The following is a 27,977-nucleotide window of genomic DNA, read 5'->3' as shown; positions in this document are numbered from 1 at the left end:
GCCATTTCCCGCATTAGCGAGGTAGCGTTAAGAACAGAGGACTGGGCCTTTGAGGGAATACCCTTACCTGGCCCAATTCTCTGTTCCCTCTTTTGGAAAATTAAAAAAAAAAAAAAACGAGAGGGGAGGATTTCCAGCCCCCCGCTCCCTCCCCTTTTAGTCGCCTTCTATGGCACGCAGGGAATACGTGGGAAGTATTCTTTCTCCCCTATCCCCTATCCCTATATATATATATATATATATATATATATTTAATGATACTCTCTCACCCCAACTCTGATTTGCCCTTTTTTTCACCTCTTGCACCTTTCTCTTGACCTCCTGTCTCTTTCTTTTATACATCTCCCACTCAATTGCATTTTTTCCCTGCAAAAATCGTCCAAAAGCCTCTCTCTTCTCTTTCACTAATACTCTTACTTCTTCATCCCACCACTCACTACCCTTTCTAATCAACCCACCTCCCACTCTTCTCATGCCACAAGCATCTTTTGCGCAATCCATCACTGATTCCCTAAATACATCCCATTCCTCCCCCACTCCCCTTACTTCCATTGTTCTCACCTTTTTCCATTCTGTACTCAGTCTCTCCTGGTACTTCCTCACACAGGTCTCCTTCTCAAGCTCACTTACTCTCACCACCCTCTTCACCTCAACATTCACTCTTCTTTTCTGAAAACCCATACAAATCTTCACCTTAGCCTCCACAAGATAATGATCAGACATCCCTCCAGTTGCACCTCTCAGCACATTAACATCCAAAAGTCTCTCTTTCGCACGCCTGTCAATTAACACGTATTCCAATAACGCTCTCTGGCCATCTCTCCTACTTACATAAGTATACTTATGTATATCTCGCTTTTTAAACCAGGTATTCCCAATCATCAGTCCTTTTTCAGCACATAAATCTACAAGCTCTTCACCATTTCCATTTACAACACTGAACACCCCATGTATACCAATTATTCCCTCAACTGCCACATTACTCACCTTTGCATTCAAATCACCCATCACTATGACCCGGTCTCGTGCATCAAAACCACTAACACACTCATTCAGCTGCTCCCAAAACACTTGCCTCTCTTGATCTTTCTTCTCATGCCCAGGTGCATATGCACCAATAATCACCCACCTCTCTCCATCAACTTTCAGTTTTACCCATATTAATCGAGAATTTACTTTCTTACACTCTATCACATACTCCCACAACTCCTGTTTCAGGAGTATTGCTACTCCTTCCCTTGCTCTTGTCCTCTCACTAACCCCTGACTTTACTCCCCAGACATTCCCAAACCACTCTTCCCCTTTACCCTTGAGCTTCGTTTCACTCAGAGCCAAAACATCCAGGTTCCTTTCCTCAAACATACTACCTATCTCTCCTTTTTTCACATCTTGGTTATATCCACACACATTTAGGCACCCCACTCTGATCCTTCGAGGAGGATGAGCACTCCCCGCGTGACTCCTCCTTCTGTTTCCCATTTTAGAAAGTTAATACAAGGAGGGGAGGATTTCTGGCCCCCCGCTCCCGTCCCCTCTAGTCGCTTTCTACGACACGCGAGGAATACGTGGGAAGTATTCTTTCACCCCTATCCCCAGGGATAATATACATATATATATACATATACACATACACACACATACACATACATACGCACATATACACACACACACACATACATATATATACATATGAGAAATGTAAGAAACAATTTAGAAAACTGAAACTTCTAGCTTGAAATGAATGAAAAAAAAGAGTGTCACATAATGGTTCAACCTCTGGCTATGGAAAAAAGGAAATGTATAATTCATTTACACAAACGTCAATAGCAGTTCTCATCAATTTAACCACTGTATCAATAAGCTTCAATGTCTAAGCTACATTTTTTTAAATTTAATAAAAAATATGATATATATATATATATATATATATATATATATATATATATATATATATATATATATATATATATATATATATATTTCTTTTTGCTTTGTCGCTGTCTCCCGCGTTTGCGAGGTAGCGCAAGGAAACAGACGAAAGAAATGGCCCAACCCACCCCCATACACATGTATATACATACGTCCACACACGCAAATACACATACCTACACAGCTTTCCATGGTTTACCCCAGACGCTTCACATGCCTTGATTCAGTCCACTGACAGCACGTCAACCCCGGTATACCACATCGCTCCAATTCACTCTATTCCTTGCCCTCCTTTCACCCTCCTGCATGTTCAGGCCCCGATCACACAAAATCTTTTTCACTCCATCTTTCCATCTCCAATTTGGTCTCCCTCTTCTCCTCGTTCCCTCCACCTCCGACACATATATTCTCTTGGTCAATCTTTCCTCACTCATTCTCTCCATGTGCCCGAACCATTTCAAAACACCCTCTTCTGCTCTCTCAACCACGCTCTTTTTATTTCCACACATCTCTCTTACCCTTACGTTACTTACTCGATCAAACCACCTCACACCACACATTGTCCTCAAACATCTCATTTCCAGCACATCTATCCTCCTGCGCACAACTCTATCCATAGCCCACGCCTCGCAACCATACAACATTGTTGGAACCACTATTCCTTCAAACATACCCATTTTTGCTTTCCGAGATAATGTTCTCGACTTCCACACATTCTTCAAGGCTCCCAGAATTTTCGCCCCCTCCCCCACCCTATGATCCACTTCCGCTTCCATGGTTCCATCCGCTGCCAGATCCACTCCAAGATATCTAAAACACTTCACTTCCTCCAGTTTTTCTCCATTCAAACTCACCTGGAAAGGATCACAATTTTGCGCGTGATCAAGATATTCCTATGAGTCCACGGGGAAAATGAAACACGAAAAGTTCCCAAGTGCACTTTCCTTTAATAATCACATCATCAGGGGAGACACAAGAGAGAAATATGACAGTCAGTTGATATACATCGAAGAGACGAAGCTAGGACGCCATTTGGTAAGCATGTGATTGTCCAAAACATATGAACTTTTCGTGTTTCATTTTCCCCGTGGACTGGAGGGATGTCTGATCATTATCTTGTGGAGGCTAAGGTGAAGATTAGTATGGGTTTTCAGAAAAGAGGAGTGAATGTTGGGGTGAAGAAGGTGGTGAGAGTAAGTGAGCTTGGGAAGGAGACCTGTGTGGGGAAGTACCAGGAGAGACTGTGTACAGAATGGAAAAAGGTGAGAACAATGGAAGTAAGGGGAGTCGGGGAGGAATGGGATGTATTTAGGGAATCAGTGATGGATTGCGCAAAAGATGCTTGTGGCATGAGAAGAGTGGGAGGTGGGCTGTTTAGAAAGGGTAGTGTGTGGTGGGATGAAGAAGTAAGAGTATTAGTGAAAGAGAAGAGAGAGGCATTTGGACGATTTTTGCAGGGAAAAAATGCAATTGAGTGGGAGAAGTATAAAAGAAAGAGACAGGAGGTCAAGAGAAAGGTGCAAGAGGTGAAAAAAAGGGCAAATGAGAGTTGGGGTGAGAGACTATCAGTAAATTTTAGGGAGAATAAAAAGATGTTCTGGAAGGAGGTAAATAGGGTGCGTAAGACAAGGGAGCAAATGGGAACTTCAGTGAAGGGCGTAAATGGGGAGGTGATAACAAGTAGCGGTGATGTGAGAAGGAGATGGAATGAGTATTTTGAAGGTTTGTTGAATGTGTCTGATGACAGAGTGGCAGATATAGGGTGTTTTGGTCGAGGTGGTGTGCAAAGTGAGAGGGTTAGGGAAAATGATTTGGTAAACAGAGAAGAGGTAGTAAAAGCTTTGCGGAAGATGAAAGCCGGCAAGGCAGCAGGTTTGGATGGTATTGCAGTGGAATTTATTAAGAAAGGGGGTGACTGTATTGTTGACTGGTTGGTAAGGTTATTTAATGTATGTATGACTCATGGTGAGGTGCCTGAGGATTGGCGGAATGCGTGCATAGTGCCATTGTACAAAGGCAAAGGGGATAAGAGTGAGTGCTCAAATTACAGAGGTATAAGTTTGTTGAGTATTCCTGGTAAATTATATGGGAGGGTATTGATTGAGAGGGTGAAGGCATGTACAGAGCATCAGATTGGGGAAGAGCAGTGCGGTTTCAGAAGTGGTAGAGGATGTGTGGATCAGGTGTTTGCTTTGAAGAATGTATGTGAGAAATACTTAGAAAAGCAAATGGATTTGTATGTAGCATTTATGGATCTGGAGAAGGCATATGATAGAGTTGATAGAGATGCTCTGTGGAAGGTATTAAGAATATATGGTGTGGGAGGCAAGTTGTTAGAAGCAGTGAAAAGTTTTTATCGAGGATGTAAGGCATGTGTACGTGTAGGAAGAGAGGAAAGTGATTGGTTCTCAGTGAATGTAGGTTTGCGGCAGGGGTGTGTGATGTCTCCATGGTTGTTTAATTTGTTTATGGATGGGGTTGTAAAGGAGGTAAATGCAAGAGTCCTGGAAAGAGGGGCAAGTATGAAGTCTGTTGGGGATGAGAGAGCTTGGGAAGTGAGTCAATTGTTGTTCGCTGATGATACAGCGCTGGTGGCTGATTCATGTGAGAAACTGCAGAAGCTGGTGACTGAGTTTGGTAAAGTGTGTGGAAGAAGAAAGTTGAGAGTAAATGTGAATAAGAGCAAGGTTATTAGGTACAGTAGGGGTGAGGGTCAAGTCAATTGGGAGGTGAGTTTGAATGGAGAAAAACTGGAGGAAGTGAAGTGTTTTAGATATCTGGGAGTGGATCTGTCAGCGGATGGAACCATGGAAGCGGAAGTGGATCATAGGGTGGGGGAGGGGGCGAAAATTTTGGGAGCCTTGAAAAATGTGTGGAAGTCGAGAACATTATCTCGGAAAGCAAAAATGGGTATGTTTGAGGGAATAGTGGTTCCAACAATGCTGTATGGTTGCGAGGCGTGGGCTATGGATAGAGATGTGCGCAGGAGGATGGATGTGCTGGAAATGAGATGTTTGAGGACAATGTGTGGTGTGAGGTGGTTTGAGCGAGTAAGTAACGTAAGGGTAAGAGAGATGTGTGGAAATAAAAAGAGCGTGGTTGAGAGAGCAGAAGAGGGTGTTTTGAAATGGTTTGGGCACATGGAGAGAATGAGTGAGGAGAGATTGACCAAGAGGATATATGTGTCGGAGGTGGAGGGAACGAGGAGAAGAGGGAGACCAAATTGGAGGTGGAAAGATGGAGTGAAAAAGATTTTGTGTGATCGGGGCCTGAACATGCAGGAGGGTGAAAGGAGGGCAAGAAATAGAGTGAATTGGAGTCATGTGGTATACAGGGGTTGACGTGCTGTCAGTGGATTGAAGCAAGGCATGTGAAGCGTCTGGGGTAAACCGTGGAAAGCTGTGTAGGTATGTATATTTGCGTGTGTGGACGTGGGTATGTACATGTGTATGGGGGGGGGGGCCATTTCTTTCGTCTGTTTCCTTGCGCTACCTCGCAAACGCGGGAGACAGCGACAAAGTATAAAAAAAAAAAAAAAAAAAAAAAATATCTATATATATATATATATATATATATATATATATATATGTGTGTGTGTGTGTGTGTGTAGGTGGGTTGGGCCATTCTTTCGTCTGTTTCCTTGCGCTACCTCGCTAACGCGGGAGACAGCGACAAAGCAAATAGAATAGATAGAATACACACGCACACACACACACACATATATATATATATATATATATATATATATATATATATATATATATATATATATATATATATATATATATATATAAAGTATCATCATAGCCTAAATATTGATAACTCCTAAGATTGTCCTTGAATATCTTGATAACCTGTGATAAACTTATTATTCTAAATTATACTTCATACTTGTCCGCTATGAGAAAATAGCAATTATCATAAAAGTTCTATTTTTCTAGCATTAAGTTTCTGCCCTTCTGACAGGCGGTTTTCCTACTATGAGAACGGGATGTTGATGCTTGTTCAGCTTGATAATTCTGTCCAAAACCTGTGGCTCAGTGTCAATCTCTATATAGAGGATGACAGTGATTACAATGACTACCAGGTGAGTGTTCACTGTCTGTATTTTGTTTTGATTACCATTAACTGAATCATTAACTCTGGTGTTATTCTTGTGAAAGATCGTTTTACGAGCAATTAGATATCTATATGTAAGCATACTATTGTCATAAGGTTAGTCAGTAACCAACTTCAGTACTCTGCAAAATGTTGATATAGTGCTGACTCTAAGTACCAGTTTAGATATCTAATATAGCTCTAAAGATTTTTTCTTTAAATTCCAGTCTTTCTAAACTTCAAAATGTTTCCTGTCTTCTCTTTCAAAGGAATTAAGGATACCATCTTGGGCTTTCACTAGTCCTTTAGGTCTATAACGGTGTTGAAGTACTCAAGATTTCTTTACCTTTACTTCTTATATATAGATCAGAGCATCATATTGTCGATGACCCCAAACTGAGATTATTTGTTACAGTTCCTAAAGACGTTTTGTTTGAGTGTTGAAATCTGTGAGACTGAGGATCGTCCACGAAACATTTCAGGTGATGGTTCCTCCACAGGATGGAGTACCTGCCAGCTGTACCCACCCAGGGTTAATGACTTAATCATCAGTATTTTGGTGTGGAAATATGGTTCCAAGTTTCACATTCAGCTGGTACTTTAGGTGGATTCATTCTTGAGAGGAATGTTAACTGCGTGATTCATTTTTTTTTTTTTTTTTTTTTGCCGCTGTCTCCCGCGTTTGCGAGGTAGCGCAAGGAAACAGACGAAAGAAATGGCCCAACCCACCCCCATACACATGTATATACATACGTCCACACACGCAAATATACATACCTACACAGCTTTCCATGGTTTACCCCAGAGGCTTCACATGCCCTGATTCAGTCCACTGACAGCACGTCAACCCCGGTATACCACATCGCTCCAATTCACTCTATTCCTTGCCCTCCTTTCACCCTCCTGCATGTTCAGGCCCCGATCACACAAAATCTTTTTCACTCCATCTTTCCATCTCCAATTTGGTCTCCCTCTTCTCCTCGTTCCCTCCACCTCCGACACATATATTCTCTTGGTCAATCTTTCCTCACTCATTCTCTCCATGTGCCCGAACCATTTCAAAACACCCTCTTCTGCTCTCTCAACCACGCTCTTTTTATTTCCACACATCTCTCTTACCCTTACGTTACTTACTCGATCAAACCACCTCACACCACACATTGTCCTCAAACATCTCATTTCCAGCACATCCATCCTCCTGCGCACCACTCTATCCATAGCCCACGCCTCGCAACCATACAACATTGTTGGAACCACTATTCCTTCAAACATACCCATTTTTGCTTTCCGAGATAATGTTCTCGACTTCCACACATTCTTCAAGGCTCCCAGAATTTTCGCCCCCTCCCCCACCCTATGATCCACTTCCGCTTCCATGGTTCCATCCGCTGCCAGATCCACTCCAAGATATCTAAAACACTTTACTTCCTCCAGTTTTTCTCCATTCAAACTCACCTGGAAAGGATCACAATTTTGCGCGTGATCAAGATATTCCTATGAGTCCACGGGGAAAATGAAACACGAAAAGTTCCCAAGTGCACTTTCCTTTAATAATCACATCATCAGGGGAGACACAAGAGAGAAATATGACAGTCAGTTGATATACATCGAAGAGACGAAGCTAGGACGCCATTTGGTAAGCATGTGATTGTCCAAAACATATGAACTTTTCGTGTTTCATTTTCCCCGTGGACTGGAGGGATGTCTGATCATTATCTTGTGGAGGCTAAGGTGAAGATAGTATGGGTTTTCAGAAAAGAGGAGTGAATGTTGGGGTGAAGAAGGTGGTGAGAGTAAGTGAGCTTGGGAAGGAGACCTGTGTGGGGAAGTACCAGGAGAGACTGTGTACAGAATGGAAAAAGGTGAGAACAATGGAAGTAAGGGAGTCGGGGAGGAATGGGATGTATTTAGGGAATCAGTGATGGATTGCGCAAAAGATGCTTGTGGCATGAGAAGAGTGGGAGGTGGGCTGTTTAGAAAGGGTAGTGTGTGGTGGGATGAAGAAGTAAGAGTATTAGTGAAAGAGAAGAGAGAGGCATTTGGACGATTTTGCAGGGAAAAAATGCAATTGAGTGGGAGAAGTATAAAAGAAAGAGACAGGAGGTCAAGAGAAAGGTGCAAGAGGTGAAAAAAAGGGCAAATGAGAGTTGGGGTGAGAGACTATCAGTAAATTTTAGGGAGAATAAAAAGATGTTCTGGAAGGAGGTAAATAGGGTGCGTAAGACAAGGGAGCAAATGGGAACTTCAGTGAAGGGCGTAAATGGGGAGGTGATAACAAGTAGCGGTGATGTGAGAAGGAGATGGAATGAGTATTTTGAAGGTTTGTTGAATGTGTCTGATGACAGAGTGGCAGATATAGGGTGTTTTGGTCGAGGTGGTGTGCAAAGTGAGAGGGTTAGGGAAAATGATTTGGTAAACAGAGAAGAGGTAGTAAAAGCTTTGCGGAAGATGAAAGCCGGCAAGGCAGCAGGTTTGGATGGTATTGCAGTGGAATTTATTAAGAAGGGGGTGACTGTATTGTTGACTGGTTGGTAAGGTTATTTAATGTATGTATGACTCATGGTGAGGTGCCTGAGGATTGGCGGAATGCGTGCATAGTGCCATTGTACAAAGGCAAAGGGGATAAGAGTGAGTGCTCAAATTACAGAGGTATAAGTTTGTTGAGTATTCCTGGTAAATTATATGGAGGGTATTGATTGAGAGGGTGAAGGCATGTACAGAGCATCAGATTGGGGAAGAGCAGTGCGGTTTCAGAAGTGGTAGAGGATGTGTGGATCAGGTGTTTGCTTTGAAGAATGTATGTGAGAAATACTTAGAAAAGCAAATGGATTTGTATGTAGCATTTATGGATCTGGAAAGGCATATGATAGAGTTGATAGAGATGCTCTGTGGAAGGTATTAAGAATATATGGTGTGGGAGGCAAGTTGTTAGAAGCAGTGAAAAGTTTTTATCGAGGATGTAAGGCATGTGTACGTGTAGGAAGAGAGGAAAGTGATTGGTTCTCAGTGAATGTAGGTTTGCGGCAGGGGTGTGTGATGTCTCCATGGTTGTTTAATTTGTTTATGGATGGGGTTGTAAGGGAGGTAAATGCAAGAGTCCTGGAAAGAGGGGCAAGTATGAAGTCTGTTGGGGATGAGAGAGCTTGGGAAGTGAGTCAGTTGTTGTTCGCTGATGATACAGCGCTGGTGGCTGATTCATGTGAGAAACTGCAGAAGCTGGTGACTGAGTTTGGTAAAGTGTGTGGAAGAAGAAAGTTGAGAGTAAATGTGAATAAGAGCAAGGTTATTAGGTACAGTAGGGGTGAGGGTCAAGTCAATTGGGAGGTGAGTTTGAATGGAGAAAAACTGGAGGAAGTGAAGTGTTTTAGATATCTGGGAGTGGATCTGTCAGCGGATGGAACCATGGAAGCGGAAGTGGATCATAGGGTGGGGGAGGGGGCGAAAATTTTGGGAGCCTTGAAAAATGTGTGGAAGTCGAGAACATTATCTCGGAAAGCAAAAATGGGTATGTTTGAGGGAATAGTGGTTCCAACAATGTTGTATGGTTGCGAGGCGTGGGCTATGGATAGAGATGTGCGCAGGAGGATGGATGTGCTGGAAATGAGATGTTTGAGGACAATGTGTGGTGTGAGGTGGTTTGATCGAGTAAGTAACGTAAGGGTAAGAGAGATGTGTGGAAATAAAAAGAGCGTGGTTGAGAGAGCAGAAGAGGGTGTTTTGAAATGGTTTGGGCACATGGAGAGAATGAGTGAGGAGAGATTGACCAAGAGGATATATGTGTCGGAGGTGGAGGGAACGAGGAGAAGAGGGAGACCAAATTGGAGGTGGAAAGATGGAGTGAAAAAGATTTTGTGTGATCGGGGCCTGAACATGCAGGCGGGTGAAAGGAGGGCAAGAAATAGAGTGAATTGGAGTCATGTGGTATACAGGGGTTGACGTGCTGTCAGTGGATTGAAGCAAGGCATGTGAAGCGTCTGGGGTAAACCATGGAAAGCTGTGTAGGTATGTATATTTGCGTTGTGGACGTGGGTATGTACATGTGTATGGGGGGGGGGGGGGCCATTTCTTTCGTCTGTTTCCTTGCGCTACCTCGCAAACGCGGGAGACAGCGACAAAGTATAAAAAAAAAAAAAAAAAAAAAAAAAAATATCTATATATATATATATTATATATATATATATATATATATATATATGTGTGTGTGTGTGTGTGTGTAGGTGGGTTGGGCCATTCTTTCGTCTGTTTCCTTGCGCTACCTCGCTAACGCGGGAGACAGCGACAAAGCAAATAGAATAGATAGAATACACACGCACACACACACACACATATATATATATATATATATAATATATATATATATATATATATATAATATATATATATATATATATATAAAGTATCATCATACCTAAATATTGATAACTCCTAAGATTGTCCTTGAATATCTTGATAACCTGTGATAAACTTATTATTCTAAATTATACTTCATACTGTCCGCTATGAGAAAATAGCAATTATCATAAAAGTTCTATTTTTCTAGCATTAAGTTTCTGCCCTTCTGACAGGCGGTTTTCCTACTATGAGAACGGGATGTTGATGCTTGTTCAGCTTGATAATTCTGTCCAAAACCTGTGGCTCAGTGTCAATCTCTATATAGAGGATGACAGTGATTACAATGACTACCAGGTGAGTGTTCACTGTCTGTATTTTGTTTTGATTACCATTAACTGAATCATTAACTCTGGTGTTATTCTTGTGAAAGATCGTTTTACGAGCAATTAGATATCTATATGTAAGCATACTATTGTCATAAGGTTAGTCAGTAACCAACTTCAGTACTCTGCAAAATGTTGATATAGTGCTGACTCTAAGTACCAGTTTAGATATCTAATATAGCTCTAAAGAATTTTTTCTTTTGCTTTGTCGCTGTCTCCCGCGTTTGCGAGGTAGCGCAAGGAAACAGACGAAAGAAATGGCCCAACCCACCCCCATACACATGTATATACATACGTCCACACACGCAAATACACATACCTACACAGCTTTCCATGGTTTACCCCAGACGCTTCACATGCCTTGATTCAGTCCACTGACAGCACGTCAACCCCGGTATACCACATCGCTCCAATTCACTCTATTCCTTGCCCTCCTTTCACCCTCCTGCATGTTCAGGCCCCGATCACACAAAATCTTTTTCACTCCATCTTTCCATCTCCAATTTGGTCTCCCTCTTCTCCTCGTTCCCTCCACCTCCGACACATATATTCTCTTGGTCAATCTTTCCTCACTCATTCTCTCCATGTGCCCGAACCATTTCAAAACACCCTCTTCTGCTCTCTCAACCACGCTCTTTTTATTTCCACACATCTCTCTTACCCTTACGTTACTTACTCGATCAAACCACCTCACACCACACATTGTCCTCAAACATCTCATTTCCAGCACATCTATCCTCCTGCGCACAACTCTATCCATAGCCCACGCCTCGCAACCATACAACATTGTTGGAACCACTATTCCTTCAAACATACCCATTTTTGCTTTCCGAGATAATGTTCTCGACTTCCACACATTCTTCAAGGCTCCCAGAATTTTCGCCCCCTCCCCCACCCTATGATCCACTTCCGCTTCCATGGTTCCATCCGCTGCCAGATCCACTCCAAGATATCTAAAACACTTCACTTCCTCCAGTTTTTCTCCATTCAAACTCACCTGGAAAGGATCACAATTTTGCGCGTGATCAAGATATTCCTATGAGTCCACGGGGAAAATGAAACACGAAAAGTTCCCAAGTGCACTTTCCTTTAATAATCACATCATCAGGGGAGACACAAGAGAGAAATATGACAGTCAGTTGATATACATCGAAGAGACGAAGCTAGGACGCCATTTGGTAAGCATGTGATTGTCCAAAACATATGAACTTTTCGTGTTTCATTTTCCCCGTGGACTGGAGGGATGTCTGATCATTATCTTGTGGAGGCTAAGGTGAAGATTAGTATGGGTTTTCAGAAAAGAGGAGTGAATGTTGGGGTGAAGAAGGTGGTGAGAGTAAGTGAGCTTGGGAAGGAGACCTGTGTGGGGAAGTACCAGGAGAGACTGTGTACAGAATGGAAAAAGGTGAGAACAATGGAAGTAAGGGGAGTCGGGGAGGAATGGGATGTATTTAGGGAATCAGTGATGGATTGCGCAAAAGATGCTTGTGGCATGAGAAGAGTGGGAGGTGGGCTGTTTAGAAAGGGTAGTGTGTGGTGGGATGAAGAAGTAAGAGTATTAGTGAAAGAGAAGAGAGAGGCATTTGGACGATTTTTGCAGGGAAAAAATGCAATTGAGTGGGAGAAGTATAAAAGAAAGAGACAGGAGGTCAAGAGAAAGGTGCAAGAGGTGAAAAAAAGGGCAAATGAGAGTTGGGGTGAGAGACTATCAGTAAATTTTAGGGAGAATAAAAAGATGTTCTGGAAGGAGGTAAATAGGGTGCGTAAGACAAGGGAGCAAATGGGAACTTCAGTGAAGGGCGTAAATGGGGAGGTGATAACAAGTAGCGGTGATGTGAGAAGGAGATGGAATGAGTATTTTGAAGGTTTGTTGAATGTGTCTGATGACAGAGTGGCAGATATAGGGTGTTTTGGTCGAGGTGGTGTGCAAAGTGAGAGGGTTAGGGAAAATGATTTGGTAAACAGAGAAGAGGTAGTAAAAGCTTTGCGGAAGATGAAAGCCGGCAAGGCAGCAGGTTTGGATGGTATTGCAGTGGAATTTATTAAGAAAGGGGGTGACTGTATTGTTGACTGGTTGGTAAGGTTATTTAATGTATGTATGACTCATGGTGAGGTGCCTGAGGATTGGCGGAATGCGTGCATAGTGCCATTGTACAAAGGCAAAGGGGATAAGAGTGAGTGCTCAAATTACAGAGGTATAAGTTTGTTGAGTATTCCTGGTAAATTATATGGGAGGGTATTGATTGAGAGGGTGAAGGCATGTACAGAGCATCAGATTGGGGAAGAGCAGTGCGGTTTCAGAAGTGGTAGAGGATGTGTGGATCAGGTGTTTGCTTTGAAGAATGTATGTGAGAAATACTTAGAAAAGCAAATGGATTTGTATGTAGCATTTATGGATCTGGAGAAGGCATATGATAGAGTTGATAGAGATGCTCTGTGGAAGGTATTAAGAATATATGGTGTGGGAGGCAAGTTGTTAGAAGCAGTGAAAAGTTTTTATCGAGGATGTAAGGCATGTGTACGTGTAGGAAGAGAGGAAAGTGATTGGTTCTCAGTGAATGTAGGTTTGCGGCAGGGGTGTGTGATGTCTCCATGGTTGTTTAATTTGTTTATGGATGGGGTTGTAAAGGAGGTAAATGCAAGAGTCCTGGAAAGAGGGGCAAGTATGAAGTCTGTTGGGGATGAGAGAGCTTGGGAAGTGAGTCAATTGTTGTTCGCTGATGATACAGCGCTGGTGGCTGATTCATGTGAGAAACTGCAGAAGCTGGTGACTGAGTTTGGTAAAGTGTGTGGAAGAAGAAAGTTGAGAGTAAATGTGAATAAGAGCAAGGTTATTAGGTACAGTAGGGGTGAGGGTCAAGTCAATTGGGAGGTGAGTTTGAATGGAGAAAAACTGGAGGAAGTGAAGTGTTTTAGATATCTGGGAGTGGATCTGTCAGCGGATGGAACCATGGAAGCGGAAGTGGATCATAGGGTGGGGGAGGGGGCGAAAATTTTGGGAGCCTTGAAAAATGTGTGGAAGTCGAGAACATTATCTCGGAAAGCAAAAATGGGTATGTTTGAGGGAATAGTGGTTCCAACAATGCTGTATGGTTGCGAGGCGTGGGCTATGGATAGAGATGTGCGCAGGAGGATGGATGTGCTGGAAATGAGATGTTTGAGGACAATGTGTGGTGTGAGGTGGTTTGAGCGAGTAAGTAACGTAAGGGTAAGAGAGATGTGTGGAAATAAAAAGAGCGTGGTTGAGAGAGCAGAAGAGGGTGTTTTGAAATGGTTTGGGCACATGGAGAGAATGAGTGAGGAGAGATTGACCAAGAGGATATATGTGTCGGAGGTGGAGGGAACGAGGAGAAGAGGGAGACCAAATTGGAGGTGGAAAGATGGAGTGAAAAAGATTTTGTGTGATCGGGGCCTGAACATGCAGGAGGGTGAAAGGAGGGCAAGAAATAGAGTGAATTGGAGTCATGTGGTATACAGGGGTTGACGTGCTGTCAGTGGATTGAAGCAAGGCATGTGAAGCGTCTGGGGTAAACCGTGGAAAGCTGTGTAGGTATGTATATTTGCGTGTGTGGACGTGGGTATGTACATGTGTATGGGGGGGGGGGGCCATTTCTTTCGTCTGTTTCCTTGCGCTACCTCGCAAACGCGGGAGACAGCGACAAAGTATAAAAAAAAAAAAAAAAAAAAAAAAAAATATCTATATATATATATATATATATATATATATATATATGTGTGTGTGTGTGTGTGTGTAGGTGGGTTGGGCCATTCTTTCGTCTGTTTCCTTGCGCTACCTCGCTAACGCGGGAGACAGCGACAAAGCAAATAGAATAGATAGAATACACACGCACACACACACACACATATATATATATATATATATATATATATATATATATATATATATATATATATATATATATATATATATATATAAAGTATCATCATAGCCTAAATATTGATAACTCCTAAGATTGTCCTTGAATATCTTGATAACCTGTGATAAACTTATTATTCTAAATTATACTTCATACTTGTCCGCTATGAGAAAATAGCAATTATCATAAAAGTTCTATTTTTCTAGCATTAAGTTTCTGCCCTTCTGACAGGCGGTTTTCCTACTATGAGAACGGGATGTTGATGCTTGTTCAGCTTGATAATTCTGTCCAAAACCTGTGGCTCAGTGTCAATCTCTATATAGAGGATGACAGTGATTACAATGACTACCAGGTGAGTGTTCACTGTCTGTATTTTGTTTGATTACCATTAACTGAATCATTAACTCTGGTGTTATTCTTGTGAAAGATCGTTTTACGAGCAATTAGATATCTATATGTAAGCATACTACTTGTCATAAGGTTAGTCAGTAACCAACTTCAGTACTCTGCAAAATGTTGATATAGTGCTGACTCTAAGTACCAGTTTAGATATCTAATATAGCTCTAAAGAATTTTTTCTTTAAATTCCAGTCTTTCTAAACTTCAAAATGTTTCCTGTCTTCTCTTTCAAAGGAATTAAGGATACCATCTTGGGCTTTCACTAGTCCTTTAGGTCTATAACGGTGTTGAAGTACTCAAGATTTCTTTACCTTTACTTCTTATATATAGATCAGAGCATCATATTGTCGATGACCCAAACTGAGATTATTTGTTACAGTTCCTAAAGACGTTTTGTTTGAGTGTTGAAATCTGTGAGACTGAGGATCGTCCACGAAACATTTCAGGTGATGGTTCCTCCACAGGATGGAGTACCTGCCAGCTGTACCCACCCAGGGTTAATGACTTAATCATCAGTATTTTGGTGTGGAAATATGGTTCCAAGTTTCACATTCAGCTGGTACTTTAGGTGGATTCATTCTTGAGAGGAATGTTAACTGCGTGATTCATTTTTTTTTTTTTTTTTTTTGCCGCTGTCTCCCGCGTTTGCGAGGTAGCGCAAGGAAACAGACGAAAGAAATGGCCCAACCCACCCCCATACACATGTATATACATACGTCCACACACGCAAATATACATACCTACACAGCTTTCCATGGTTTACCCCAGAGGCTTCACATGCCCTGATTCAGTCCACTGACAGCACGTCAACCCCGGTATACCACATTGATCCAATTCACTCTATTCCTTGCCCTCCTTTCACCCTCCTGCATGTTCAGGCCCCGATCACACAAAATCTTTTTCACTCCATCTTTCCACCTCCAATTTGGTCTCCCTCTTCTCCTCGTTCCCTCCACCTCCGACACATATATCCTCTTGGTCAACCTTTCCTCACTCATTCTCTCCATGTGCCCAAACCATTTCAAAACACCCTCTTCTGCTCTCTCAACCACGCTCTTTTTATTTCCACACATCTCTCTTACCCTTACGTTACTTACTCGATCAAACCACCTCACACCACACATTGTCCTCAAACATCTCATTTCCAGCACATCCATCCTCCTGCGCACCACTCTATCCATAGCCCACGCCTCGCAACCATACAACATTGTTGGAACCACTATTCCTTCAAACATACCCATTTTTGCTTTCCGAGATAATGTTCTCGACTTCCACACATTCTTCAAGGCCCCCAGAATTTTCGCCCCCTCCCCCACCCTATGATCCACTTCCGCTTCCATGGTTCCATCCGCTGCCAGATCCACTCCCAGATATCTAAAACACTTTACTTCCTCCAGTTTTTCTCCATTCAAACTCACCTCCCAATTTACTTGACCCTCAACCCTACTGTACCTAATAACCTTGCTCTTATTCACATTTACTCTTAACTTTCTTCTTTCACACGCTTTACCAAACTCAGTCACCAGCTTTTGCAGTTTCTCACATGAATCAGCCACCAGCGCTGTATCATCAGCGAACAACAACTGACTCACTTCCCAAGCTCTCTCATCCCCAACAGACTTCATACTTGCCCCTCTTTCCAAAACTCTTCCATTCACCTCCCTAACAACCCAATCCATAAACAAATTAAACAACCATGGAGACATCACACACCCCTGCCGCAAACCTACATTCACTGAGAACCAATCACTTTCCTCTCTTCCTACACGTACACATGCCTTACATCCTCGATAAAAACTTTTCACTGCTTCTAACAACTTGCCTCCCACACCATATATTCTTAATACCTTCCACAGAGCATCTCTATCAACTCTATCATATGCCTTCTCCAGATCCATAAATGCTACATACAAATCCATTTGCTTTTCTAAGTATTTCTCACATACATTCTTCAAAGCAAACACCTGATCCACACATCCTCTACCACTTCTGAAACCACACTGCTCTTCCCCAATCTGATGCTTTGTACATGCCTTCACCCTCTCAATCAATACCCTCCCATATAATTTACCAGGAATACTCAACAAACTTATATTCATATTCTTTCATTTTTTTTTTAGTTCGTTTCGCTTAGGTATTCATTGGATAAACCCCAAAACCTCTTCTTAGGAAGTGTTCATGTGTTGCTGGATAAAGGGGATGCAGCAAGACTATTCTCTAATCTGAGGCCTGTCATGTTTCTGTCATGTAGTTTCATATCATTATTCACAATTCAGATATAAGCCGCCAAGACCTTAGACGAGATGTTTAGCAATCGACGCTCTATATCTGTTTTCATATAAGAACCAAAATGAAACTCTATGAACAGTGCTTCACTTTTCAGCCTATTTAATGAACAGATTTCTCATGTTGCACATATTTGTATTGATAATGATTCTTATTTTATCACAGATTTCTTATGTTGCACATATTTCTATTGATAATGATTCTTATTTTATCACAGGTTTCTTATGTTGCACATATTTGTATCAATAATGATTCTTATTTCATTACAGATTGTTGTGGAGGGAAGTGCTAGTCAGGGGGAAGTTGGTAATCTGGTTCTAGATGACTTCTCTATGACCCCTGGCTGCGAGCGTTCTCCCAACCAGCAACTACCTGGTAATGACCAAACTACACCTGCACCCACCTGTGAACAGGGTCAACAACCCTGCAGCAATGGAAAATGTTATTACCCATCTGAGGCCTGTAACTTCAAAGACGATTGTGGAGATGGGACAGATGAACTTCACTGCAGTTAGTATTTGCACTCCTGACTTACAGCAACGTTATGTTCTTTTTGATACTTATCACCTCATAAAGTCATTATCATTCATCACACTAAACATGTGGGTTTCTTTATTCTCTCTGTCTGTAGTAGTTTCACATTTTTAAGAGAAATGGATTTATCATTCAATATATCCAGGAATATAATGCAATTATTTGCATAATAGTCCAGATTATCGATGAATTTGCACTACTTTTCAGTTCTCTTCATGATCTGTGTATTTCTATCGATAATAATTCTTATTATAGTGGGAATCAAATTCAGTATCAATAAATTTCCTACGCTTATCAATCATCGTAGGAAGTGTATATAGATCCTATTTTTTTTTTGTTTGATGTTCAGAGTTGATATTTCTGGTAGTGTATCTGCTTCCCCTAGACTGTGGGTCATGCAAGAATTTGCAGCAAGATAAGCCCATACTTGAACCTTTTTAATGTCACGTACAGATTCTCTTAGTTGTCCGGTGAACTGAATATGCGTGAACTTCAGCTGTCATCCAAACTAATTGTTGTTTCTATGTCGAGTCATGGAGAATTATCCCCAACAATGAATGATAATATAAACTCTTATTCACTTACAACTGTTTACTGATCTTTAACGAGATAGAAAGTAGATGATGCACTGACACTTTGACTTGTACCACCTTATATCATCGCCCTCTCCATCACTGCCCAGCCAGGGTAATGTAGTTATAAAGGAATCTCAACATGGGATGTCAAGAAAGTGCCAGTGTTTTTGTTTTATAGGAGCAGATGAACGTAACCTTTGCCGTGGCCTGTTGTAGGGTCACCTGGCCATTGTTACCCAGTATGTGAGTACATTCATTACACTATCGTCTGGAAAGAAATTAGACGTTTGTCTGTGTAATGATGCATGAAAAAGCATGGTGGAGTTTAAAAGCTTATTATCTTGTAGTCAACACAAACAAAAACATTGCAGTAAAATTATCAAGAAGACAGCGACCGGATCATGTCCAGAAGAATGTACAACATAGGTTATTATAATGAGAGAGTTCAGTAATAGATATTCACTAGCAAATCACACTACCTGTGGAGAGATAAAGAGCAAATGGGTCAAATGTTAAAACACTCATCAAGACTCATGCCTCAAGAAACACCATGTGGACTGTTGAGTAGATTACCTGGATCCATCTTCCTAAGGATGACTATAATAGGTTTCTCATCTTCCAGTAAGGTGCAAGACTCCTACAACTTTTACTGTCTCTCAGCTTTATTGACAATAAATACACTTTGACGTGTATTACGAAATCTCTCATGCTTATGTATTACGAGGACGAATTACTGAAATACTATTCGGTGATTAGGCATAAAATCTACTGAAATCTGAAGATCAACTTTTGGTGGTTACTTTGATACAAATCCAGTTTCTTCTTAAAGTTCATATTTAGGTTAAATCTGTTTTGATATAGTCTAGGACATTTTCCTTTAAGGGCGCATTTTCCTTTATGGTCGGTCAAGATTCAGACAATATTTTTCTTTTTTGTCACAGAAAATCAATTAAAACATTTGTTTTTTTTAAGGTCTCATCAAACCTTTATTATCAAGATGCGTTACAGTCTGGATCAGGAAGACGATTCTCCCTCCACAGTCAGGTCTGTCTACGGGAGCCTGTGACGTACCGATAATTGATCCACCCTTGGTTTTCTTAAAGAACCTTTCGCGTTAGCTGAGACGACGCACGAATGTCTATGGCGTTCCATTCATCTTTTTATCTCTGGTTAACCTTTCTTTTGTGACTGAGTATGTTGCCGTCAGAACTGAATGGTAGGCAGGGCGCTATGAGGATCCGCTTATATTTTCCTTCGTTTTATTCTTTCTTTTCTCTTCGAAAAAATAGATATTACTTGATTTCTGAGTGTAACCGTCTCGAAGCCAAGTTACCACTGGTTAGTGACTTGATGTGGGTCAGTCTTCCTATCGTCCGCTTCATGACATCATGAGCTGGGTCATTGAGTAATTATAAACGAACATTTGTCGGCCTCATATGCTTGGGAATGGTTTAACGGGCTATGTCCCCATACATACACTTCATATTTGGGGTTAACACCTGTGTTTTATCTGCTGTAAAGCAAATGATGTATGAGAGAGGCTTCTGGCTAGCTCAGTCAGGGGGAAGAGAAATTGTTATTCATTCTTCATATCTTAGATTTTCATTTAATTTACTGGAATATAAGCAGAGGAAAGAGTCTGGTTGTGTTGGAACCCGAGCAGGATGAACGAAGAGAACATGACGAAAAAGGGTCGAAAACACAGCTTGCTTGGCACTGCTGAAGCCTAGTTTGTTAAGTTTGTTTAATGGCAATATTTTCCTTCAGTTTAGTCTGTAGTGATCACTTATAGTTCGACCACTCTCTATCTTTCTTATGACATGAGAAGTTTCAATCAATTGGCGACGGTGAGCGAATGTGCTCAGGGATGTATGAGATATGTTTTAGTAAAGAAACTAGATTTAAGTTGAAGCCTATCATATCATAATGTATGGGCAATATCATCTGATGTAAGAAGGAAATTAATGCGGTTGAAGATTTATGAAAAGAGGAAAGAAAAAGCTCAAATTCTCCGAGAAATGAAACGCCAATATGTAAACAGTTGATGGTAATTATGATATAGTGGTTTAGAGCATGCAGTAGTAAAGTGTACCTTCTAGAGCACTTCCAAAGTAATGTCCTGCACCACATACTTATGATTACTTTTTAGCCAAGAGTTGTGACTTTGAGGAGGACGACTGGTGTGGCTGGTTTGAGAGCACTGCCAATTCCATCCACTGGAAGCACTCAGGCTTTCCTGCTGTTCCGCCTGGACCTCCAACAGATCATTACAACAAGAACACTACCAGTGATCTTATCTCTTGTAAGACTGAGGTTAGTCTCTTAAAACTATTTTCTGCCTGTATGAGATGCTGTGCCCTAGAGCCCCTTAGTCTGATAGATCCAATACAGGACTTTACAGGAGTCTTTTGATATGTCTGCACTGTTCTACATATGTGTATACGACATATAATTTCTGACGAGTCAAATTTTTCATTAATCATTTGTTAATTAGCATACGAATAACAGATGTTCCAAGATCATTTCAGTGTGAGAGAACATATGATACATGAACACAACTTCATTGCAGGGCCAAGGAGGACGGGTGGCCATTTTAGAGTCTCACACATTCTCGTCTGTGAGTCGTGAATGCACTCTTGTATTCTGGTATTATATGGCTAGTGGGAACAGTGAGACCTCATCCTTCATCCTCTTTAGGAAATCTGAAGAAGACGCAGTAAGTATACTTAGTAGAAAGTCTTCATAATGGCATCAGCGTGGATTGGTGTGTCTTGTACCAAATTACAGTTCATTAATACACAAAAGGAGAAGTTGGGTGATTTACAAGCTAGATCTGTAACTCATTTCGTGTTATTCATTTATTCCCATAGGCAGGGAGGTTTACACCTGGCCTTCCCCTTCTCTTCACCTTTTTATATTCTTTCTATAATTTTTGTTTTTTGTTCTGTGTCAACTGTTCACTTAGTTTGCTCCATCCATTTGTTGCTCTGTCATTGTAAAGGTATTGCTCAAATATCATCACGCTTATATCTTGCTTAGTGTCCTGTGTTCTATGGCTGATTTATATGATTATCTGTTTTATTACATGTTAAATGGGAAGGAACTATTACACTCATGGGGTACTATTTTTCAACTACCATCGCGTACACAGTCATAAAGTTCAGTTTTGTTGATTTTCATAAAAGAATACCTAGTCACTGAGCTTGTTCCACTTATATTCTACTCCGGTGCTGTGCAGATACAAGTGCCCCTGTCATTTCCTTAGCATTATAACCTTCTGCGACGATATAGAAGACATTGACAACTGCCTGGCAAGTGTATTTGTACATTTCTTAAGTACGTGTGAAGCTACTTCATCAGGACCATGACCTTTGTTTTCTCTGGTAGTGCTTTTTAGCAGGTGTGATTCCATCCATTTGCTTTCTGATGATATTTTCATTGTTTTAAACTGTGGTCATCAGTGATAGTGGCTGCTGTATTATGGGATGTATTTTATTTCTTAAAGATATATACGTGGCTTCATCTCTCCCTCTCTCTCTCTTGAGAGTGATCTTTCTTCCCTCAAGCTTCTGAACAACTCAATTATCATATCGTTTCTGCATCCGCTTTAAGTTCATAAGGCGACATTTTACAGGAGTCACGTACGTTATATAAATCTATCCCACAAGTCAGTTGCCTCTTTGAAATCAAGTTGATCAATAATCGTGTCTCAGATACTTTGCAGTATAACTAATCCTCAACCTCATGCCTTAACGGTGCTCTGCAGTTTACTTATTCCATCATCATTTTCTCCATAATTTTCCTTGATAGCATATCTGTGACTAAAGATGATCCTGCTTATGGTATCGTTATATCCACTTCTTCTCTTCTGCTTTAGCGATCTCACTTAGGGTTTGTTTTTCACACTCAGTGTGTCGCTGACTTTTGGTTCCTGTTGATCTTTGTATTTCTTGCATCTCAGCCCCTTTAACTTGGTTTGACCTCTGCCTCCCAGTGCGAACGACAATTTGGCAGACTTATCTCAGGTCCCTCAGACCAGTCCTCTTCTGTTTCCTCTCACTACTTCCACTGAACATTTCAAGCTTTTGTTACTTTCTTCCACTCGCTTTCTGAGATATCTTGTATTATGATGTACCTGGCAAGCCTGCTTCCGTGCGGTCCTCTTCATCAGATCCGGCATTTGCTTCAGCCTCTGACTTACTCTCAACATCCTCCCCATCTCCAGAGATTCTCCATCATTGCTATCTTATAGATCTCAGGTTTTCCTTTCTTTGTCTCTCATTATTCTTGAATCCCTCAAACGTTTCTTCATTCATTCTCTTATCATTAGATCTCCGCACCAATCTGCACGTACGATCATCTGCGTCTTACCACTGTTCACAAGCTGACGTCTGGCTAAATATAATACAAGATTATCTTTTATGTTAGCTGAGACGGCACGGGTGACTGAGGCCCTAATCAAGGTTATCTCATTAACGTTATAAGGTGAAATCATAATTCAACAGGGGTTCAGATCATTTCATTTAACATGTGATTCTTCCACACCTGTCGCGCGATGTGTTTCACGGAGACAATCCACCTCATCATGTGCAAACAATTCGTAAAGTTTTTAGATCCCAACACGACGACGCAGACTCCGTCTTGTAAGTGCCATGCGATGAGTACACTAGCCAGATTCTTCTTCTTCATGATATGTTTGTATTATGTGTGTTCGTGCCTGTCATAATGTAGTTACTTTAGTCAGAAGTCTTTTTTGAGATATAGTCTGTTTTAGTTATGATCTTTTACTGGCTTTCGCAGTCATAAATATTGATGTGTATTTCGTGATAGGTAAGTGGACATCCTGCAGAGTCGTTGTGGCAAGGAAAGCAAGAACCTCAAGACTGGATAGTTGAGTCTATCAAGATTGGAGGCAAAAGAGACTTTACCCTTCACTTTAAGGCTACACATGGACCAGGGAAGGTGAGTACATGCGGCACTTGTTCATGAGACATTTGTAACAAATAAGGTAACTACTCACTACGGAAGACACCACCAAGAGGAGACGCTCAAGGAAAGGACTGTATTTTTGTCATGTCTTGATCATATTAGCTTGATCATCCCATTGTGATTCTGAGGCCATGGATGGTTGATGAGCTACGTTGGGACCCAAGTCAGCCATTTACGTAGACACTACCACGTCCTGCTGACGTCCTGCCAGACTTTACATGTGGCTGTACATTAGCGTTGGTCACTTGTCTCGTGAGTCATGAAGAGGTCGTGATGTGTGTTGGGCGGAACATTATTAGTGGTTTTCATTCCTAGACGGAGAGATCATGTTTATACTTCACATCAAGCTGGACTACACCCACAACAAAGTGAAAAAAGACCTAAACACATGACTGATATGTTATGTTGTTATAAGATGTACACCTAGGTTGGATGTGTGCTGACTGTAACTCCAAGGATTCGAACCCATGCAGACCCAACTCCGTGCAGGCCAGTGCTGACTCATGGTCAGTAACAATATCCAGTACACCTCGGAGATCCTGCGTTGATATGCTTCTGCCCTGCTGCCAAGGATAAGAATCCCTGGAATCTAACCACAATTCTGTTTCCACTGTTGACTTACTTACTTTGTCACTGGTGATTGACCTTACCTAAGATAACTATTCACCTAACTTACATAAGGTCACTCTTAGTTATTGACTAGAATCGTCACTAGATAGTGAGCTAGAGCGAATCCTTTTCTAGCTGACGTGAAAACGACACTTCCCCCAAGTTCAGCAGATCACGTTACAGGTTCAGCTGTAGAGGCAACAGAGTCTACACAGCCGAATGTACAGGAAGGTTGGACTGTATGCAGGAACAATGCAATGTTCAAGATCTGTGTCCATTTCCAGGTTGTATTCCTTAAAGGTAGAATACAAGAAGGTATTTGCCTCCTATTAGCGTCCCTACTTGTGTTCCCTGTCTTTGCCGGACTTTTTGATATCGAAAAGCGTCAGAAATAATACTTTTGCTCGGGAAAGTAATCTAAAGTCTTAGATACTGTTGCCATCTCGTCACAGCTTCACATAAGTTTATTTTCATGGTTGATAGATGACTAATTACTAGTGATCCTTCGTCTGTAGTAGATTTTAGGCTTACAGTATAAATGATTACCTCGATTAATGTCTGGTGAAAGATTTCATCATGAGTGACCTCAGTTCACTAGCAAAACCAGAAATAGGAAATGTGAAATTGGCGATTGTATGTAAGACAATTAAATGGGTTAGAGTTTAAATTTGGCCAAAGACCAGAAATTTGAGGAAGAAGCATTTTTTCCAAGGCTACTGTTTCCTTTGGTGACAGGCCAGCCACTTGATGTTATATGATACACCTTAGCTAATCACAAACGACCTGCTTAACCACTTTATATTTTACTCTCACCTACAGACTCACTTTGCCCTGGACGACATTCGCTTCGAAAGTTGTGCCCCATCTGTAAATGAATGTGTCACCAGCACAGACTTCAAATGTAATGACAGCTCCTGTATTCCTCACCAGCTTGTCTGTGATGCCAGTTATGACTGCAGTGATAAGAGTGATGAATATAAATGTCCTCATGTTCAGGTGAGTATCTTAAAGGTAGTGTTTCTTATGGATAGGTTAATCGGTTCACTGCTGCATGTGTATGAAATTGTAAGCAAAATCTAAGTTTCAAACTTTTTATGTTGGCTCAGACGACCCGAGCAGCTGAGGCCCTAATCAAGTCCATCCCATTAAAGATACAAAAATATATAGGAATATATATAAATATATATATATATATATATATATATATATATATATATATATATTTTTTTTTTTTTTTTTTTTTTTGCTTTGTCGCTGTCTCCCGCGTTTGCGTGGTAGCGCAAGGAAACAGACGAAAGAAATGGCCCAACCCACCCCCATACACATGTATATACATACGTTCACACACGCAAATATACATACCTACACAGCTTTCCATGGTTTACCCCAGACGCTTCACATGCCCGGATTCAATCCGCTGACAGCACGTCAACCCCGGTATACCACATCGATCCAATTCACTCTATTCCTTGCCCTCCTTTCACCCTCCTGCATGTTCAGGCCCCGATCACACAAAATCTTTTTCACTCCATCTTTCCACCTCCAATTTCGTGTCCCACTTCTCGTCGTTCCCTCCACCTCCGACACATATATCCTCTTGGTCAATCTTTCCTCGCTCATTCTCTCCATGTGCCCAAACCATTTCAAAACACCCTCCTCTGCTCTCTCAACCACGCTCTTTTTATTTCCACACATCTCTCTTACCCTTACGTTACTTACTCGATCAAACCACCTCACACCACACATTGTCCTCAAACATCTCATTTCCAGCACATCCATCCTCCTGCGCACAACTCTATCCAGAGCCCACGCCTCGCAACCATACAAAATTGTTGGAACCACTATTCCTTCAAACATACCCATTTTTGCTTTCCGAGATAATGTTCTCGACTTCCACACACTCTTCAAGGCTCCCAGGATTTTCGCCCCCTCCCCCACCCTATGATCCACTTCCGCTTCCATGGTTCCATCCGCTGCCAGATCCACTCCCAGATATCTAAAACACTTCACTTCCTCCAGTTTTTCTCCATTCAAACTCACCTCCCAATTGACTTGACCCGCACCCCTACTGTACCTAATTACCTTGCTCTTATTCACATTTACTCTTAACTTTCTTCTTTCACACACTTTACCAAACTCAGTCACCAGCTTCTGCAGTTTCTCACATGAATCAGCCACCAGCGCTGTATCATCAGCGAACAACAACTGACTCACTTCCCAAGCTCTCTCATCCACAACAGACTTCATACTTGCCCCTCTTTCCAAAACTCTTGCATTTACCTCCCTAACAACCCCATCCATAAACAAATTAAACAACCATGGAGACCTCACACACCCCTGCCGCAAACCTACATTCACTGAGAACCAATCACTTTCCTCTCTTCCTACACGTACACATGCCTTACATCCTCGATAAAAACTTTTCACTGCTTCTAACAACTTGCCTCCCGCACCATATATTCTTAATACCTTCCACAGAGCATCTCTATCAACTCTATCATATGCCGTCTCCAGATCCATAAATGCTACATACAAATCCATTTGCTTTTCTAAGTATTTCTCACATACATTCTTCAAAGCAAACACCTGATCCACACATCCTCTACCACTTCTGAAACCACACTGCTCTTCCCCAATCTGATGCTCTGTACATGCCTTCACCCTCTCAATCAATACCCTCCCATATAATTTACCAGGAATACTCAACAAACTTATACCTCTGTAATTTGAGCACTCACTCTTATCCCCTTTGCCTTTGTACAATGGCACTATGCAAAATTCCGCCAATCCTCAGGCACCTCACCATGAGTCATATATATATATATATATATATATATATATATATATATATATATATATATATATATATATATATATATATATAATATATATATATATATATATATATATATATATATATATATATATATATATATATATATATATATATATATTTCATACTATTCGCCATTTCCCGCGTTGGCGAGGTAACGTTAAGAACAGAAGACTGAGCCTTTGAGGGAATATCCTCACTTGGCTCCCTTCTCTGTTCCTTCTTTTGGAAAATCAAAAAACGAGAGGGGAGGATTTCCAGCCCCCCGCTCCCTTCCCTTTTAGTCGCCTTCTACGAGACGCAGGGAATACGTGAGAAGTATTCTTTCTCCCCTATCCCCAGGGATAATATATATATATATATATATATATATATATATAGAGAGAGAGAGAGAGAGAGAGAGAGAGAGAGAGAGAGATTTATGTGCTGAAAAAGGGCTGGTGATTGGGAATACCTGGTTTAAAAAGCGAGATATACATAAGTATACGCATGTAAGTAGGAGAGATGGCCAGAGAGCGTTATTGGATTACGTGTTAATTGACAGGCGCGCGAAAGAGAGACTTTTGGATATTGATGTGCTGAGAGGTACAACTGGAAGGATGTCTGATCATTATCTTGTGGAGGCGAAGGTGAAGATTTGTAGGGGTTTTCAGAAAAGAAGAAAGAATGTTGGGGTGAAGAGGGTGGTGAGAGTAAGTGAGCTTGGGAAGGAGACTTGTGTGAGGAAGTACCAGGAGAGACTGAGTACAGAATGGAAAAAGGTGAGAACAAAGGAGGTAAGGGAGTGGGGGAGGAATGGGATGTATTTAGGGAAGCAGTGATGGCTTGCGCAAAAGATGCTTGTGGCATGAGAAGCGTGGGAGGTGGGTTGATTAGAAAGGGTAGTGAGTGGTGGGATGAAAAGGTAAGATTATTAGTGAAAGCGAAGAGAGAGGCATTTGGACGATTTTTGCAGGGAAAAAATGCAAATGAGTGGGAGATGTATAAAAGAAAGAGACAGGAGGTCAAGAGAAAGGTGCAAGAGGTGAAAAAGAGAGCAAATGTGAGTTGGGATGAGAGAGTATCATTAAATTTTAGGGAGAATAAAAAGATGTTTTGGAAGGAGGTAAATAAAGTGCGTAAGACAAGGGAG

At 41.3% G+C, this 27,977-nt stretch overlaps 1 protein-coding gene across 1 annotated transcript in view; it reads left to right on the top strand.

Moving 5' to 3' along the window:
• The window catches only part of LOC139750148 (MAM and LDL-receptor class A domain-containing protein 1-like), a 308,596-nt gene that overhangs the window by 237,572 nt on the left and 43,047 nt on the right, over positions 1–27,977 (top strand). The window contains 8 exon segments of the mRNA XM_071664474.1: positions 5,896–6,016; positions 6,443–6,509; positions 10,568–10,713; positions 17,575–17,815; positions 20,564–20,727; positions 20,984–21,130; positions 23,245–23,376; positions 24,832–25,008. Of these exon segments, the coding sequence (XP_071520575.1) occupies positions 5,896–6,016; positions 6,443–6,509; positions 10,568–10,713; positions 17,575–17,815; positions 20,564–20,727; positions 20,984–21,130; positions 23,245–23,376; positions 24,832–25,008 (1,195 nt within the window).

Source organism: Panulirus ornatus, chromosome 9, assembly GCF_036320965.1.
Source record: "Panulirus ornatus isolate Po-2019 chromosome 9, ASM3632096v1, whole genome shotgun sequence".
Lineage (NCBI taxonomy): Eukaryota > Metazoa > Arthropoda > Malacostraca > Decapoda > Palinuridae > Panulirus > Panulirus ornatus.
Note: the sequence above shows the minus strand (reverse complement) of the source record. Positions and strands in the feature narration are given on the sequence as shown.